General features: G+C 43.8%; 1 protein-coding gene across 1 annotated transcript in view; it reads left to right on the forward strand.

The window, feature by feature from the left end:
• The window catches only part of ARHGAP35 (Rho GTPase activating protein 35), a 119,953-nt gene that overhangs the window by 29,940 nt on the left and 72,428 nt on the right, over positions 1-17,585 (forward strand). Inside the window, exon 2 of the mRNA XM_032839325.1 lies at positions 12,965-16,841. Within this exon, the coding sequence (XP_032695216.1) occupies positions 13,158-16,841 (3,684 nt within the window). The 5' untranslated portion in view covers positions 12,965-13,157. The remainder of the gene's footprint in view (positions 1-12,964; positions 16,842-17,585) is intronic.

Here is a 17,585-nt window from a genome sequence, read left to right on the forward strand (position 1 = left end):
CAGGCATTCTGTGCATATGTAACTGAGAAAGGTATGTTATTACCTAATATGAGTGTATTTTTGAGAATTTTAACACAGACATGGTTTTCTGAACAGCAGCCAAATATATGAGGTCAAGGTGATTTCCTCTAGTGGGACAGCTGTCATGGAAGAGTAGGCTGGGCCTGTTTTCCTTAAGTCTGAGGGCTACAGTAGTGATAAGAGGTGACTCATTGATCTTCACGAAAATTACTGGCTAAGGACTTTCAAGGAATGGTGGTTGATAAGGAGGAACTAGTTACTATTCTGGTCTGTTATCTAAGGGAAAATCATGAAGCTAGCATTTTATAGAAAATGCCACTTATTAAATTCCTTAGATGATCACGAGTGTTTTCTCAGTTATTTTTGGGCTCCCCTACAGAACACGTTACTTTTATAGTTTTGAAATTTATCTTGAAGTAATGGGTGGTAGATAGGTATTATACAGAACATGTAGCAGAAGCTCATGAGAATATGCTTATGGGGAGGGGTGGAGATCGTAGCTGGAGTGCATACTGGCTTAATGTTATTCCTCGTTGTTCCCTTCCCATTTTGATTTTAGGATCTTGATTAATGTTATGACTGAGAGTGGTGTGTTGAAACCACTCTGGTGCAGTGGTGAGAGCGGGGTGGGAGGGAGGCCTTGCTTTAGCACACAGGTCTGACCGCAGCTTCTGTGACTTACTTCCTTTCCCCTCCTCAGCATCTGGCACCTGAAACGGCTAGCTGCCAGCTTTCCCCAGCTCTGCCTTCAAGGGGCTTTCATTTGGAGAAACAGATCAGTTCATCTAGAAATCCTTTTGTTGTTAATCCCCAAAAAGAATCTTAGGAATTTTTTTTAAATGGGCCAGTTTTCTTCAGATTTTGCTGCTTATTTATCTGCCCTTTCCCTTTGGCAGACTCCCTTGACAGTGAGACACAGGGTCATCGGTTTAAGTATGGGAAGGAAATTATGGCCTTGAGCACAGTCAGAAAGAATCTGGCTCTCAGGCGCTTCCTGTGAGCCACCACTAAATTACAAAGACTGGGCCCTGACAAGGCTTTTCAAAGGGGCATCTTACACCACCACTGTGTCAGCGTTTCCATCGTGAGCAGTTGTTTTTCACAGTGCTTATTATGACCAGGTTTGAAGTGGCCTTTACACGGGAAGCATTTACCCACTAGGGTGGGGGGTCAGACAGCAGACAGAGTATGGAGGAAGGGTGAGGGGGTATAGATTGCTGTCAGAGTCCCCCGCTCTCAACCCAGACCTGACTGTGCCATTCTTGCCCAGAATCCTGGGGCTTCCTCAGGATGAAGTCAGACCCTCCTTAGTGTGACAGTGTCCTCAACAGATTGGCCCCACAGCCCCTCCCACCATACATGCCTTATGTCCTCTGGCCGGGGCAGCACAATACAGTGGGAAGACAGGACCTGGGGGGCAAAGGTGTGGGACACCTGGGTTGTGGACCGGGCTCCCTCTCTCACTAAGTTGTTTCTTTTTTCTTGATCTCTGTAGTCACTAATCTAGATGAGTTTCCTGAATGTGAGGAAGAGAAGAAAGGGCTTGAGGGACAGAGAAGGAGGCTCCTTTTGACTCTCTTGTCTCTTGGCAAAATCTGGGGAATCAGACCACCAAATCCCTGATCATTAAATGGCTTTACGAATCATGAAGTTTTCTGAGCTTTTGTAAAAGTCCATAGAACTTAAAAAGAAAAAAAAAAATTTAATGTGGGATCCCAGTATATAAAACAGATCAAATTGAGTTGCTCTGATTAAGGCTGGAAGGTCTGATATGTCACCTGTTTCAGCCTTTCAGCCTTCTCCATGGCCCTGAAGAATTGCCAGTTCTGTCTGGCGGGGGTGGGGGGGTGGGGGGGGTGCAGGGCATTGCTTCTCAGCATTTCCTCTGCTCGCTACAGTGAGGATTAGAGTCACCTGTTTGACATGATGGCAGGCCGAGGCCTAGTGTAGAAGTGGGGGGTGGGGGTGGGGGAGGTGGGGGGGAGTGTATTGTACTGCCCTGGTGGCTCAGAGTGGTTGAGAGAGGGCCATGCTCACATCCCGGCTCTTTGCTAGTTCAGTGTCCTTGTGCTTCTTCATTTCTGTTTTGTGTGCCTTGATGTATGTATGAATGTCTGTATGTATTTCTGATTTGTGTGCTTTTAAAAAACCGTAGAGAAAAGTGGATAAAGCATTCACAGTATGAACAATTACGAATTGACTACCCTAAACCACCCAAGTCAAGAAATAGAAGCTCTACTTGTATCCTTTCCCCACCATATCTCCTTAAGTAGTCTCAAAGTAGGGACCTGAAAGATGCTTTTCAAATATTGAGGTGATAAATATCTGAATAGGAAAAAAAATATTATAATAATATGTAATATTATTATATAATATTTTCCTTAATAACTTTTTTATTATTAAGTGTTTACATGTAACATCTTTTCATTCAGAAAATCCAGTTTGTTTTATACATATTAATTCAAATATTCATCTCTTCTAGAAGACGGGTAAACCCCACAATTTAGCAGATTTTCAAATATGATTAATTGAGCTTAGGGCGCAGTTTTGTGCTGATTCCAGACTCTTTTGCATGTTCTTTCTTGTGTTAATTTTTTCATCTTTGTCAGACCTTTTTTTAATTTTTTTTTTTTAACCTTCATTTGAAATAAGGCAAGTATGTAAGTAAATGTGGAGACCAGAAAGTGGAAAACTTGGATAGGAGAATTGATTTTGCTATTGTGAGTCCTAAGTTCTTTAATCTGTGCATCAAAATTTGCTGGATTTAGAAGTTGGTTTTGTTTCTTCCCTTTCTTTGTGAACACTGTCCTTATCTTCAGTACAGGTTTATTAGGTAAAATAAAACATTTTTTTTTTTTAATGTTTATGCCTATGGTAGGACTTTTATTATTTAGAGTAGCCTGTTTTAGGACTGGAGGTTTATAGAGTAATGCAAATGAGTAGTGAGGAATAATTAGAAATAGTGGCTTGAAATCCTCACGTCATCTTAGAGTGCCATCAGGGGATAGAATAGTAAGGCTTACTGTGGACTTGAAAATAAGCTGACCTGTTTTCCCCAGTTGACAGAAAAATACTGTCAGCACTGTCCTCTGTTTGCAAGGCACGTTTGGCTGGACAGTGCCTCCACTCCTGCGTATTCAGAGAAATGTTTATGTAAAACATTGTTTTTAAAAAATTTTCTGCTGAGAAGTTTAAAAAAAATACAAAAAAAACTCTGAATAGATAAGTGCTCAGAAGCAACTGCTGAAATAATTTTACAGGTTTTCTTTACCATTTCAAAAATAGTATAAGATTGATTTGAATACCAGGAAATTCAAAGGTAAGACTTGGCTGTGTTTTTGTCTCTTGGTTTGGTAAGAATCTGCGCTGACCGTATTAATGGTAAATAGGCTGTGATCCCGGAAGCTTATTGGAGTGCATCGGCCTTGGTTGTTTTGCATTTCCTTTGGCTTGGATTATTTTTACAGCTTATCAGAAATCCTGTTTCGTTGTTGTTGTTTTTCTTAGTATAGGTAACCCGGAGAAATCGTGCTGCATCAGTGAGAAAGATTTCTCAGCGTTCGGTTTTGTCTTTGTTTATAGTTGCTTTGATCAGATAGCTTGATTAGAACTCCAGAGCTACCTGGTAGAAACCTGCTGAGGAGGATAAAGTTTAAGGAAGTGCTTTTGCTGAAAGCAGCCCCCTTCATTCACCAGGGGAATCTGATTTCATTCTGTGAATAACTCGGCTTAGAAATTTTATTTCTTTGGGACCTGCTCGTAGAGTTCTGCACACCTCAAAGCATGAGAACTATGTCAGGATGAAAAATGGGCTGCTTGCTTTATTCAGTATGGGCCAGCTAGGATGGTAAGGTAGCAGCAGAGTTCTGGGGTTTTTTTTGTTTTTTTTTTACCCTGGAATTCAGAGGTGCCTTTACCAGGGCTGGGGGAGAAAAAGTCGAGAGGAACAGGAAGAGACATTTACAAAAATTACAAATGGAATGGCGGAGAATCTTTCACAGCTGCTCTTTAGACCAGATTATTTTAAAGACAGACATCTACAACATCAGTCCTTTAAGTTGGACTTTGATTTTTCTCCTTGGGACTCTCTGGAGAGTGCTTTCCATTGGGTTTGCACAGGGTATGGTGAGAGCTGAATGCCTGTACATACCCAGTGTCCCAAGAATAGCCTGTCCAGTGCACGAGATTACATGTTTCAAGACCAGATGGTTAAACACTTAAATCAGTCTTTCCAAAGATCCAGATGACCCATTTCAGAGATTTCCTGTACCCAGAGCCCTGGGGATGTAGCGAGATTCATTCCGCCACGATGAGGAAATCCTCCGTCCTGCTGTGAACAGAAATAGGCGTGGGTAGCCTGTACTAGTGGGAGTGACCTCCAGGGCTATTCTGGGCAAATATTTGGTCTTTGCTTCCTTTATAAATCTCTATTTTTCTGCCCCCTTCCTCATTTTACTATTTGAATTTGCATTGGACTGAGTAGAAATAAGATTTGCCATATTCAGGTGGAGTTTTCTTTTATGTTAGATGATCAGCTCCTTAGCCGGTGTTAGTTTGCTGGGTGAGGAGTTAAAGTAATGGCGTGACGGATGGTAAATAACACTGGTGGGCCCAAAGCTAGTGGTCACACCAGGCTCTCCCAAGTGAGAGTACGGTCTGCTCGCTGTCCAAGCCTTGGCTGCTCCTCGTCGTTTTCTGCCTCCCATGCATGAAAGTCATTCCAGTCAGTCTGTCCTCACTGTTTCCAGTGCTTTTCCATTTTGGTCACCATTATTCTTGCCCTTTCTCGTCTTTACAGTGCCTGAGTCCTCTCCAAGCCCTGCCAGTCTGCTGTGTACCAATTCACTTCTGCTTTGATACCTTCCCTTAGCCACCTTAGATCTGAATGATCTCCTCTTCCTTTCTCTGGAAACCAGGGAATGGTCTATGCCCTTGATTATCTTGTGGCTTAGTTTTTCTTTTTTCTAAGTAAAAATACTGCATCTGTGGGAAATGGTAAGATCCTCATCAGCAAGGACAGTGCTCGGTTTCTTCTTTGTTTCTTTGCATTGTCTTAGTTCCATAAATAAATGATTTGATTGATGGGTAGTTCAGTTCTCAGGTCTAGAGATTAGAGACTCAAGTAATAAAAAATGGTTAATCCCTCTGAAATATTATAAAAGAAGGAGAGAATTTAGCTGCTCTGTCACTCGGGCCATGAATTGGCTACCTTTCTTTTGTATTCAGTATCAGAGGCTGTGTTGTTCTTGTTGAGTTTAAGGTAGTCATTTCATAAGACACTCCTCGTGTGGTAAAGAGATGAGCAGAATTAAGAGCACTGCTTCACATTCCAACAGAAATCACAGAGGAAACAAAGACTTTCTCCTCTATGTCAGGTTCATGAAGGTTATATTTTCTTTGTGTAGCTAAATACCACAACACATCATTTGTGTACATCACTAACTTTAAGGGTCTGTAAGTTTATGTGGATTTCACAGATAAATGAATTGGTTGAATAAGGACCTTGGACTTGACTTCAGACTTTTCTTCTCTGATTTATCTAAAGCTTTTCTTTATTTTCTTTCTTTATTTTTGTGGGGGCCTGATCTCATGACAATGAGATCAAGGTTCAGATGCTTAACCAACTGAGCCACCCAGGCACTATTGTCTAAAGCTTTTAAAGGAAAAAACCCTGAAAATTCACTCTAACATTTATTATTATAAAAATGGAAACATTTGAGTTTTTAAAGACTGCCTTAGGTTTTTTAAATCATTTTATTTCATCATGATAAGTGATACTTTTTTTTTTTAAATATTTTATTTATTTATTTGACAGAGAGAGATCACAAGTAGACAGAGAGGCAGGCAGAGAGACAGAGAGAGGGAAGCAGGCTCCCCGCCAAGCAGAGAGCCCGACGCGGGTCTCGATCCCAGGAGCCCGAGATCGTGACCTGAGCCGAAGGCAGAGGCCCAACCCACTGAGCCACCCAGGCGCCCCATACTTTTTTTTTTTTTTAAGATTTTATTTATTTGTTTGGCAAAGAGAGAGAGATGGGGAGAGAGCAAGCACAAGCAGGGGGAGCAGCAGGCAGAGGGAGAAGCAGGCTCCCCGCTGAGCAGGGAGCCTGATGTGGGGCTCGATCTCAGGGTGCTGGGATCACAACCCAAGCTGAAGGCAGCCACTCAACCAGCCTCCCAGGTGCCTCCCAGGTGCCCCCCACTTTTAAGATTTATTTATTTGAGAGGGAGAAAGCAAGCACAAGTGGGAGGGGCAGAGGGAGAGGGAGGAAGAAGCTCAAGCAGACTCCATGCTGAATGTGGAGCTCAATGTGGGGCTCCATTTCATGACCTTGAGATCGTGACCTGAGCCGAAACCAAGAGTTGGATGCCCAGGGCGCCTGGGTGGCTCAGTTGGTTAAGCATCTGCCTTGGGCTCAGATCACATTCCCAGGGTCCTGGGATCGAGCCCCATGTGAGGCTCCCTGCTCGGTAAAGATGCTGCTTTTCCTTCTCCCTCTGCCCCTCCCCCTACTAATGCTCTCTCTCTGTCCCTCAATTGCAAATAAATAAAAATCTTAAAAAAAAAAAAAGAGTTGGATGCTCAACTGACTGAGCCACTCACATGCCCCTATGAGTGTGTTCTCTTTAATCCCCATCCCCTATTTCCCATATACCCCACTCGCTTCCTCTCTGGTAACCATCAGTTCGATCTCTGGTTAAGAGTCTGTTTCTTGATATGTCTCTCTTTTTTTTTCCTTTGCTCTTTTGTTTCTTAAATTGCACATATGAATGAGATCACATGGTATTTGCCTTTCTCTGGCTGACTTATTTTGCTTAGCATTACACTCTCTAGCTCTATCCATGTTGTTGCAAATGGCAAGATTTCATTCTTTTTTATGGCTGAATAATATTCCATCGTGTGTGTGCGCGTGCACGCGTGTGTGTGTGCGTGTGCGCCAATGTGTATACACCATATTTTTATCCATTCATCTGTTGATGGACACTTAGACTGTTTCCATAATTTTGCTGTTTTAAATAATACTATACATGGGGATGCATGTATCCCTTGAATTAGTGTTTTTTTATTTTGGGGGTAAATAGCTAGTAGTGTGAGTCCTAGCTCATAGGAAAGTTTTCTGTGTTTAATTTTTTGAGGAACCTCAGTACTGTTTTTCCACAATGACCACACCAGATTGCATTCCCATCAACAGTGCAAGAGGGTTCCTTTTTCTTCATATCCTCAACAACACTTGCTGTTTCTTACGTTTTTATTTCAGCCATTCTGACAAGTATGATGTGATAGCTCATTGTAGTTTTGAAAGACTATCTTGTTCAAGTTCAGGGGTTCAGTAGACCATAGATTTGTGTTTTCTTCTTACTGTTGTTTTTATATTCCATCCTTCTGGTTCATTTGGAAAAATCTATTCCACTAGAAAATTCTCCATTTGGAGTCTTATAGGGAAGATGTTTCCCAGTTAGATCCCCTCCTTTTGCTCTTCCTCTCTCCTGTGGGTAGGAGTCTTATCGTGTATTTGCTTAATGCAAACATTTTAACCAGCTGCTGATGGTAACTCATAGCTTTGAAAACTCATTCAGAAATTTAAGGTGTTGAGAAGTATGAGGTATTAAGGAGGTTTAGAAAATGCTCTTTGCTTTATTAGTTAGAATGCATATTTCCATTCTTTTCCTCTGTTGGGATTGAGAAAAATTATGGTAACAAGTATTTTATTTCCTTTTTGCTAGCAGTTCCCTATGAAATTATTTCCTTTATTATTATATAATACAGTATTGCTTGTTTGGTGGTATTCTGTACATGGTTGTTTGAAACTAAATGCGTTTTCAGAATTTGTCGACTATTCTCAGAGGTAGAGAAGGTAGTTTTGGTTATGGGTAATAGTGGGAGATCTGTGTCTTACGGGACATTCCAGATCACAGAGCTGAGAAACATTTCCTCTTGGGAGTGTGGGGATGGGGTGGGAGGGTGAGACCCCCTGATGGGGCTGTTGGCAGTCATAGTAATGCTGGGTCACAGTGGCATGTCTGTGTCCTGTGAAATGTGTACTATCTTGGGAATGTTGCCCTGGGTTTTGGAGAGGTGTTAAAAAAGAAAACACCCTGGTACCTTCCAGTTGAGCCACTCTTTGAGGAGATGGTATGGTGGTTAAGCAAGTCAAATAAACAGCTCCGGAAGCCTGGTGACAGGTTCTGAAAAAGCTCTCAGCTGTTGGCATTGTGTTGTAGTAAGTGCGGCATATTTTTGTAACGAGTGAAGGTACTCCTGAAGTGTTTTCTGAGGGAGTTCGCGTGTGGTGTAAAACTACTAAATTTTGGGGCTTAGTTTTTCTAATAAAACTAGCTCTGAAGAGCTCAAAGATAAAAGTAGTGACTGTTTACAGAGCCCTTTTCCCCCTCCACTGTAACTCTTCAGTTTTAAAAGTTTTAAAAGGACTAATATTGGCAAATTATCAGAATGGACATTCAGATTTTGCTGTTTAAATAGCTTTGTTGCCCACTAAGAACATCAGTTCCTGTCAGATTTAAACTAAAGATATTACGAAGTCTTGGACTTGCCTTGTCTTCTATTTTCTCTTTCTTTGTGGCCTTAAGATCATTAAATTTAGTGACTCAGCTATTTTTTTTAATCCGCCTCTTAGAAAAGTTGAACGTGTTTGTGACCAAGCACTTAGGGTTATTTCCTTTAAACCAAGTGTTTGCAGTGTTTTCAGATTTATAACAGTCTTTGTTTACCGTGTAATTCAGTCCAATTGAGGAACTAGTAAAACTGCATTATCCAGACATCAAAGACAGGCATGTAAGAAGAGTGTACTTGTACCAGGGAACCGATTAGGTTTCTAACAAGTGGAAAGTTACCAGGTGTCCCCAAATTAACCATTCCCATGCCAGCTAATTCTCATTTTTTTGTAGCTTTTTTAGCTTATTGGTTTATGTCATTCTTGAGAGTTGAGTGTGTTGGCTTCCTTCTCTTCAACGCCCTTCAGACTGCTGAGACTTTGACTTGAATGGGCTCCCAGAATTCCGTGCATTTAAAAAACTGGAGGCTGGGAGCTGGGGGGCTTAATCAGTTGTTTGTCTGTTTCTGGCTCAGGTCATGATCCTGGGGTTCTGGGATCAAGGCCCACTTAGGGCTCCCTGCTCAGCGGGGAGCCTGCTTCTCCCTCTGCCCTCCACGCTGTTTGTATGCATATGCTTGCTCTCCCTCTCTCTCTCAAATAAATAAAATCTTGAAAAAAAGGTTTTTTTTTTCAAGATTCTATTTATTTACTTGACAGTCAGAGATCACAAGTAGGCAGAGAGTCAGGCAGAGAGAGAGAGGGAGAAGCAGGCTCCCCTCGGAGCAGAGAGCCTGACATGGGGCTTGATCCCAGGACCCTGAGACCACGACCTGAGCCGAAGGCAGAGGCTTAACCCACTGAGCCACCCAGGCACCCTTGAAAAAAAGTTTTTAAAAATATTTTTAAAAATTGGGGGAACAAGGGGTTGAGTGGAGAATACATTTTAGCTAAGTTCAAAGTTGATCTTTATTTCTTGATTTTGAAGAGTGGGTTGTTGGTGTTTTATTTTTCTGAGATTTCTGTGAAAAGATAATTCGACCCGCTTTACAGAGAAGAGGTGGGACGATTTGCCAGCTGCATGCAGCAGTCATTGGAAGTGGGACCCGTGTTACCAAGTTGCATTTTAAGATTGGTCAAGTAGGTGGCCTTGAGTCCTGCCAGACACTGGGTTAGGGAGTTGGTGGAGAAGGGCTCTGTTGTGGGAGCACACTTGACTTAAACTTCCGTCAACATTCCTTTGGGGGGGGGGCTTTGTTAAACCTGAGTCTCCTTGGGGGCTGAAACAAAACTGTGTACGCGTACTACAAGTAACATGCAAAACATTTTGATTTTGTACAAATCTTTGCTATTTGGGTATTTCAAAGGATGTGTGTAAGCATCTTATAATTTTACCTAAGTAAGTAATCACCTAGGGAAGTGGAGGTTGGGAAAGGTTTGTTGTTTTTTTTCTCTTTCGCACAGAGGCCTGCTTGTTCCCTGCTGAAGTCTGGAACTTGGCTTCTTTAGGAGCCTGCCATTAGGTTATCTGGAGGTGATTGCTTATAATCACTGAGATTTCTCTTTTGAAAATGATCAGACAATTTGCACCTCCCACATCTAGCCACATTTTGTTTCTTTGGAGATTTTGGCTTTCTGGATTATCAAAGGAAGATAGGGATGTTTGGGAAAGGTCTGCGACCTTTTGAGGTTATCATCATAGGGGACAACTTTCTTGTTCTATTCATCTCCCCGTCTTCTTAGAATAATGTATGGAGGTCTGACTTCCTGAGGCGTTTTTTAGGAGACAGGCTCACAAAAACACTAAGGTTGTGGAAATGCTGGGCTCCTATCCGGCATGACTGAGATTCAAAAGAAAATTGTTCTCCTTATTTTGAATTCTGAGTTATCTCAGGAGACTTCATTTGACTACAGGTTTGGCAGTTGCATGGTCGTATTTGCATGTGTGAGTAGACAGCAGTGCAGTATAAACAGTAGTTTCCAGAAGACCACTGATGTAGAGACAGCCAAAGTCTACATGTTTTACTTGTGTTGACCAGGAAGTTGCTAAAGACATTGTAAGGCATTACTGTAACATTTCGTTACTTCAGCCCTTTACACTTTAGGTCCTTTATTTTTTATTTTATCTTATTTATTTATTTGAGATAAAGAGCAAGCAAGAGAGAGAGAACGAGCCGGGGGGGAGTGGAGGAAGAAAGGGAGAAGCAGACTCCCCACTGAGCTGGGAGCCCAGTGCAGGGCTCAATCCCAGGACCCTGGGACTATGACCTGAGCCAGACACAGGCACTTAACCACCTGAGCCACCCAGGTGCCCCAAACTTTAGGTCTTTTAAGGTGCCACTTTTCAGCCATGTTCTGTGGTTCCCCTAGCCTTTGGGAAAGAATCCAAACTCTTTGAAAGTGGCTTAACCTGATCTCTGTTTTCTTGCCAACACTCTTACCCACCTCTGCCCCCCACACACCTGAGGGACCATGCTTTCTTCTCCAGAGAGGCGTCTCCATGTTGCCTTCCCCTACTTGAGGTTTTTCCTGAGGTGGAACTTCCTTCAGAAAGGCTTTCCTCATTCAAAGGCTGGACTTGGGAACTCTGTAATATGCTCTCATAGATACTCACTTACTCATTCCTTCAGTTAATATTTGTGTCAAACACTGTGTCATAAGCTGAGGACAGAGCTTATGTCCTTGTCAGGGAAACTACTCCATACTCACACCTTTTTTTTTTTTTAAGATTTTATTTATTTGACAGACAGAGATCACAAGTAGGCAGAGAGGCAGGCAGAGAGAGAGACAAGGAAGCAGGCTCCCTCCGGAGCAGAGAGCCCGATGCGGGGCTTGATCCCAGGACCCTGGGATCATGACCTGAGCCAAAGGCACAGGCTTTAACCCACTGAGCCACCCAGGTGCCCTTACTCACACCTTTTTAAAAAAGCTTTTTATTTGGAAATAATTACAAATTTATAGGAAGTTGCAAAAATTAAAATAGCACAAAGGAGGATCTTGTGCAAATTTACCTGTTGTTAACTTTTTACCTCATTTGTGTTCTTTCTCTCAGTATATACATGTTTTTTTCGGGACCAGTCATTATGGCCTCCCCCCGACCCCCAAGTACTTCAGTGTGTATTTCATAAGAGGAGGGCTATTTTCTCACATGGTAGTTATCAACTTCCTAAATTTACATTAATAAAATACTCTCCGTTCATAGTCCAGTGTTGTTAATTGACTTAGTAATGTCCTGTATTTCCCATTCTGGTGCAGAATTCATTTTAGGGTCAGATAATTGCATTTACTTATGACGTCTCTTTAGCTTCTCTTGATCTGGAATGTTTACCTAGCCATTCTTTGTCTATTATGACCATGATATTTTTTGAAAAGTACAGAGTATGCTCTACTCCCCCCCCCCCCTTAATAGAAACTTGCTCATTTTTTATCTGATGTTTCCCTGTGATCAGGTTGAGGTAATGCATTTTAGGCCATCACACTGCATAGTAATGTAGCCTCTTGGGGGGACCATATCTGGAGGACCACAGGATACTTCTGTCCCTCGTGATATTTTTCATAACCCACAGTGTTAACCTGGTCTCTCTATTGTATAATTGTGGTTTTTTTTCTTTTGTTCCTCTTCCCTTTGCAACTGTTTTTTTTTTTTAAGATTTTATTTATTTATTTGACAGAGAGAGACACAGTGAGAGAGGGAGCACAAGCAGGGGGAGTGGGAGAGGGAGAAGCCCGACGTGGGGGCTCTATCCCAGGACTGTGATATGACCTGAGCCGAAGGCAGATGCTTAACGAGCCACCCTGGTGCCCCCTTCTTTGCAACTGTTAAGTAGCATATCAGGAGACACCTCAGTTCTGTGCAAATACCCTTAATATTGAGTGATGATTTTTTCTGTTCCAGTAGTATGAACTCCAGTTCCTGTTTTGTGCTGTGAGTTATAATTCGTTACTGTATTTAATGATTTTTGTGCTCAAATTGTGCCAGATTTTTCCAGTGGGAGACCTTCTAGCTGGCTCCTGTGTCTTTGTGAGGGGCCCTGTCATTTTTTCTAGGACTTCTTTCCTTTCTTGCATAATAGGATGTTCCAGGCTCATCTTGTACCAACTCTGCTCTAGCCCTTGAATCAGCCACTTGTCGGAGGAGCCCTCAGACTCTTGTTTGAGCACTCAGCACCCTGCTTGCCTGTATGTCTTCCTCCATTAGATGTATTGTACCTCCTGAGGGCACAGAGATGTCAGTCGTACTCTTACATCTTCTCTCAGCATAAGGCCTGGCAAATTTGAGGTTTACTCTAAGTATCTGTTGAACAAGAAAACTGGCTTTTGCTGTAGGTCGGTGATTAAAATTGGGTTCTATAATTACGGTGCTGATGGGTTTTCTTTTTCTCTCCCCCATCTAGGAAGAAATGTTTACTATTTGGCGATGAGAAGTGGTGAAAACTGACCTCGCACTGGTATACAAACACTATGGGACCTGACAGTCTTGCTGCATGGGCAGCCGGCCCCCACTGATAATGTGGGGCAGCCATCAGGTCCACTGGAATACACTAATCTGATCTTGGAAGTGGCTGATTGTGGCAGGATGTGTCGACGATGATGATGGCAAGAAAGCAAGATGTCCGCATTCCCACCTACAACATCAGTGTGGTGGGATTGTCTGGGACCGAGAAGGAGAAGGGCCAGTGTGGCATTGGGAAGTCTTGTCTGTGCAACCGCTTCGTGCGCCCAAGTGCTGATGAGTTTCACTTGGACCATACCTCCGTCCTCAGCACCAGTGACTTTGGTGGGCGAGTGGTCAATAATGACCACTTTCTGTACTGGGGAGAAGTTAGCCGTTCCCTGGAGGATTGTGTGGAATGTAAGATGCACATTGTGGAGCAGACTGAGTTCATCGATGATCAGACTTTCCAACCTCATCGAAGCACGGCCCTGCAGCCCTATATCAAGAGAGCGGCAGCAACCAAGCTCGCATCAGCTGAAAAACTCATGTACTTTTGCACTGACCAGCTGGGGCTGGAGCAGGACTTTGAGCAGAAACAGATGCCAGATGGAAAGCTGCTGATTGATGGTTTTCTTCTTGGTATTGACGTTAGCAGGGGCATGAATAGGAACTTTGATGACCAGCTCAAGTTTGTGTCCAATCTCTACAATCAGCTCGCAAAGACAAAAAAGCCCATAGTGGTGGTCCTGACGAAGTGTGACGAGGGTGTTGAGCGGTACATTAGAGATGCACATACTTTTGCCTTAAGCAAAAAGAACCTCCAGGTCGTGGAGACCTCCGCAAGATCCAATGTGAATGTGGACTTGGCTTTCAGCACCTTAGTGCAACTCATTGACAAAAGTCGGGGAAAGACGAAAATCATTCCTTATTTTGAGGCCCTCAAGCAGCAGAGTCAGCAGATAGCTACGGCAAAAGACAAGTATGAGTGGCTGGTGAGTCGCGTTGTGAAGAACCATAACGAGAACTGGCTGAGCGTCAGCCGGAAGATGCAGGCCTCTCCCGAGTACCAGGACTATGTCTACCTGGAAGGGACTCAGAAAGCCAAGAAGCTGTTTCTCCAGCACATCCACCGCCTCAAGCACGAGCACATTGAGCGCAGGAGAAAGCTCTACCTGGCAGCCCTGCCGCTAGCTTTTGAAGCTCTTATACCCAATCTAGATGAAATCGACCACCTAAGCTGCATCAAAACCAAAAAGCTCTTGGAGACCAAGCCAGAATTCCTCAAGTGGTTTGTTGTGCTTGAAGAGACACCGTGGGATGCCACCAGTCACATTGACAACATGGAGAATGAACGGATTCCCTTTGACTTGATGGATACTGTCCCTGCCGAGCAGCTGTACGAGGCCCACTTAGAGAAGCTGCGGAATGAGAGGAAAAGAGCTGAGATGAGAAGGGCATTTAAAGAAAACCTGGAGACCTCTCCCTTCATAACTCCCGGAAAGCCTTGGGAAGAGGCCCGTAGTTTTATTATGAATGAAGATTTCTACCAGTGGCTGGAAGAATCTGTATACATGGATATTTATGGCAAACACCAAAAGCAAATCATAGACAAAGCAAAGGAAGAGTTTCAGGAGCTGCTTTTGGAATATTCAGAATTGTTTTACGAGCTGGAGCTGGATGCTAAGCCCAGCAAGGAGAAGATGGGTGTCATTCAGGATGTTCTGGGTGAGGAACAGCGATTTAAAGCATTACAGAAGCTCCAAGCAGAGCGTGATGCCCTTATCCTGAAGCACATTCATTTTGTGTATCACCCAACCAAGGAGACGTGCCCTAGCTGCCCAGCCTGTGTGGATGCGAAGATCGAGCATTTGATTTGTTCTCGGTTTATCCGGCCGTCTGACCGGAATCAGAAAAATTCACTCTCTGACCCCAACATTGATAGGATCAACTTGGTTATCTTGGGCAAAGATGGCCTGGCACGTGAGTTGGCCAATGAGATTCGAGCTCTCTGTACAAATGATGACAAGTATGTGATAGATGGTAAAATGTATGAGCTTTCCCTGAGGCCGATAGAAGGGAATGTCAGGCTTCCTGTGAACTCTTTCCAGACGCCGACATTTCAGCCCCATGGCTGTCTCTGCCTTTACAATTCAAAGGAATCGCTGTCCTATGTGGTGGAGAGTATAGAGAAGAGTAGAGAGTCCACGCTCGGCAGGCGAGATAATCATTTAGTCCATCTCCCCCTGACGCTAATCTTGGTTAATAAGAGAGGAGATACCAGTGGAGAGACCCTACATAGCTTAATACAACAAGGTCAGCAGATTGCCAGCAAACTGCAGTGTGTCTTTCTCGACCCTGCTTCTGCTGGCATTGGTTATGGACGCAACATTAATGAAAAGCAAATCAGTCAAGTTTTGAAAGGACTCCTGGACTCCAAGCGTAACTTAAACCTGGTCAGTTCTACTGCGAGCATCAAAGATCTGGCTGACGTCGACCTGCGAATTGTCATGTGTCTGATGTGTGGAGACCCTTTCAGTGCAGATGACATACTCTTTCCTGTCCTTCAGTCCCAAACCTGTAAGTCTTCCCATTGTGGAAGCAACAACTCTGTTTTACTTGAACTACCAATCGGACTCCACAAGAAGCGCATTGAACTGTCTGTTCTTTCGTACCATTCCTCATTTAGCATCAGAAAAAGCCGGTTGGTCCATGGGTACATTGTTTTTTATTCAGCCAAACGTAAGGCCTCCTTGGCTATGTTACGTGCCTTTCTTTGTGAAGTGCAGGATATTATCCCCATTCAGCTGGTCGCACTCGCTGACGGCGCTGGAGATGTCCTGGACAATGACTTAAGTCGGGAACAGCTGAGTGAGGGAGAGGAGATTGCTCAAGAAATTGACGGAAGGTTCACAAGCATCCCCTGTAGCCAACCCCAGCATAAACTTGAGCTCTTCCACCCATTTTTTAAAGATGTGGTGGATAAAAAGAACATAATCGAGGCTACTCACATGTACGATAACGCTGCAGAGGCCTGTAGCACCACGGAAGAGGTGTTTAACTCCCCCCGAGCGGGCTCTCCACTCTGCAACTCAAACCTGCAGGATTCGGAAGAGGATATCGAGCCCCCTTCTTACAGCTTGTTTCGAGAAGACACATCACTGCCCTCTCTGTCCAAAGACCATTCTAAGCTCTCTATGGAACTGGAGGGAAATGATGGGCTGTCTTTCATCATGAGTAATTTTGAGAGTAAACTGAACAACAAAGTACCTCCACCCGTCAAGCCAAAGCCTCCCGTGCATTTCGATATCACAAAGGGGGATCTGTCTTATTTAGACCAAGGCCATAGAGATGGACAGAGGAAGTCTGTGTCCTCTAGTACCTGGCTACCTCCAGATGGGTTTGATCCTTCTGATTACGCCGAACCCATGGATGCTGTGGTCAAGCCAAGGAATGAAGAAGAAAACATATACTCAGTGCCCCATGACAGCACCCAAGGCAAAATCATCACCATTCGGAATATCAACAAAGCCCAGTCCAACGGCAGTGGCAATGGCTCTGACAGTGAAATGGACACCAGCTCTCTGGAGCGCGGCCGCAAGGTCTCCGTCGTGAGCAAGCCCGTGCTGTACAGGGCGAGATGCAGCCGGCTGGGGAGGTTTGCCCGTTACCGGACCAGCTTCAGTGTGGGTAGTGACGACGAGCTGGGGCCCATCCGGAAGAAAGAGGAGGATCAGGCATCTCAAGGTTATAAAGGGGACAATGCCGTCATTCCCTATGAGACAGACGAAGATCCAAGGCGGAGGAATATTCTTCGCAGTCTGAGGAGGAACACTAAGGTAAGATGCCAGTTGAAGAATGAGTCACTGCAGTGGTTCACACAGTGTCTCAGAGCTGATGGATGATGGTGATGATGATTTTTCAAGGACGGCTTATTCCGGTAAAAAAGAAATTGGTCTGTGTGTGTATTTACTCCCGGACTTAGCATGAAACAAGCAGTGTCTCAGATTGCTACTCCTAGCAGCTTGCAAGTAGTGAGGACCTTAGACACACAGCTTGAGTTTGAGTTGTCTTTGTCCAAAACAATAGTTAGGTAATTACCAAAGTGAGCAGGTCGTGTAGAGCTTGCCGGTATCCTGACAAGTAGCCAGGCTGGTGACAACATGCTTGTTCTTCCTTTATGCAAACACCAGAATCTAAAATTGCAGCTTCAGTCTCCAACTGCTAAGTAAACATTCACCCGTACGACTCATAAAAGCTCCTTCTTCCTCTCACTGACCTGTAAAGGTTGCTGCATTTTCTTTTTTTTTTTTTTTTAAAGATTTTATTTATTTATTTGACAGACAGAGATCACAAGTAGGCAGAGAGGCAGGCACAGAGAGTGGGGGGGAAGCAGGCTCACTGCTGAGCAGAGAGCCCTATGCAGGGCTCGATCACAGGACCCTGGGATCATGACCTGAGCCGAAGGAAGTGGCTTAACTCACTGAGCCACCCAGGCACCCCTCTTTTTCTTTTTTTAAGATTTTATTTATTTGAGAGAGAGCACAAGCAGGGTGTTGGGGGTAGGGGCAGAGGAAGAGGGA

This window comes from Lontra canadensis, unplaced genomic scaffold, assembly GCF_010015895.1.
Source record: "Lontra canadensis isolate GAN:19392208 unplaced genomic scaffold, GSC_riverotter_1.0 scaffold107, whole genome shotgun sequence".
NCBI lineage: Eukaryota > Metazoa > Chordata > Mammalia > Carnivora > Mustelidae > Lontra > Lontra canadensis.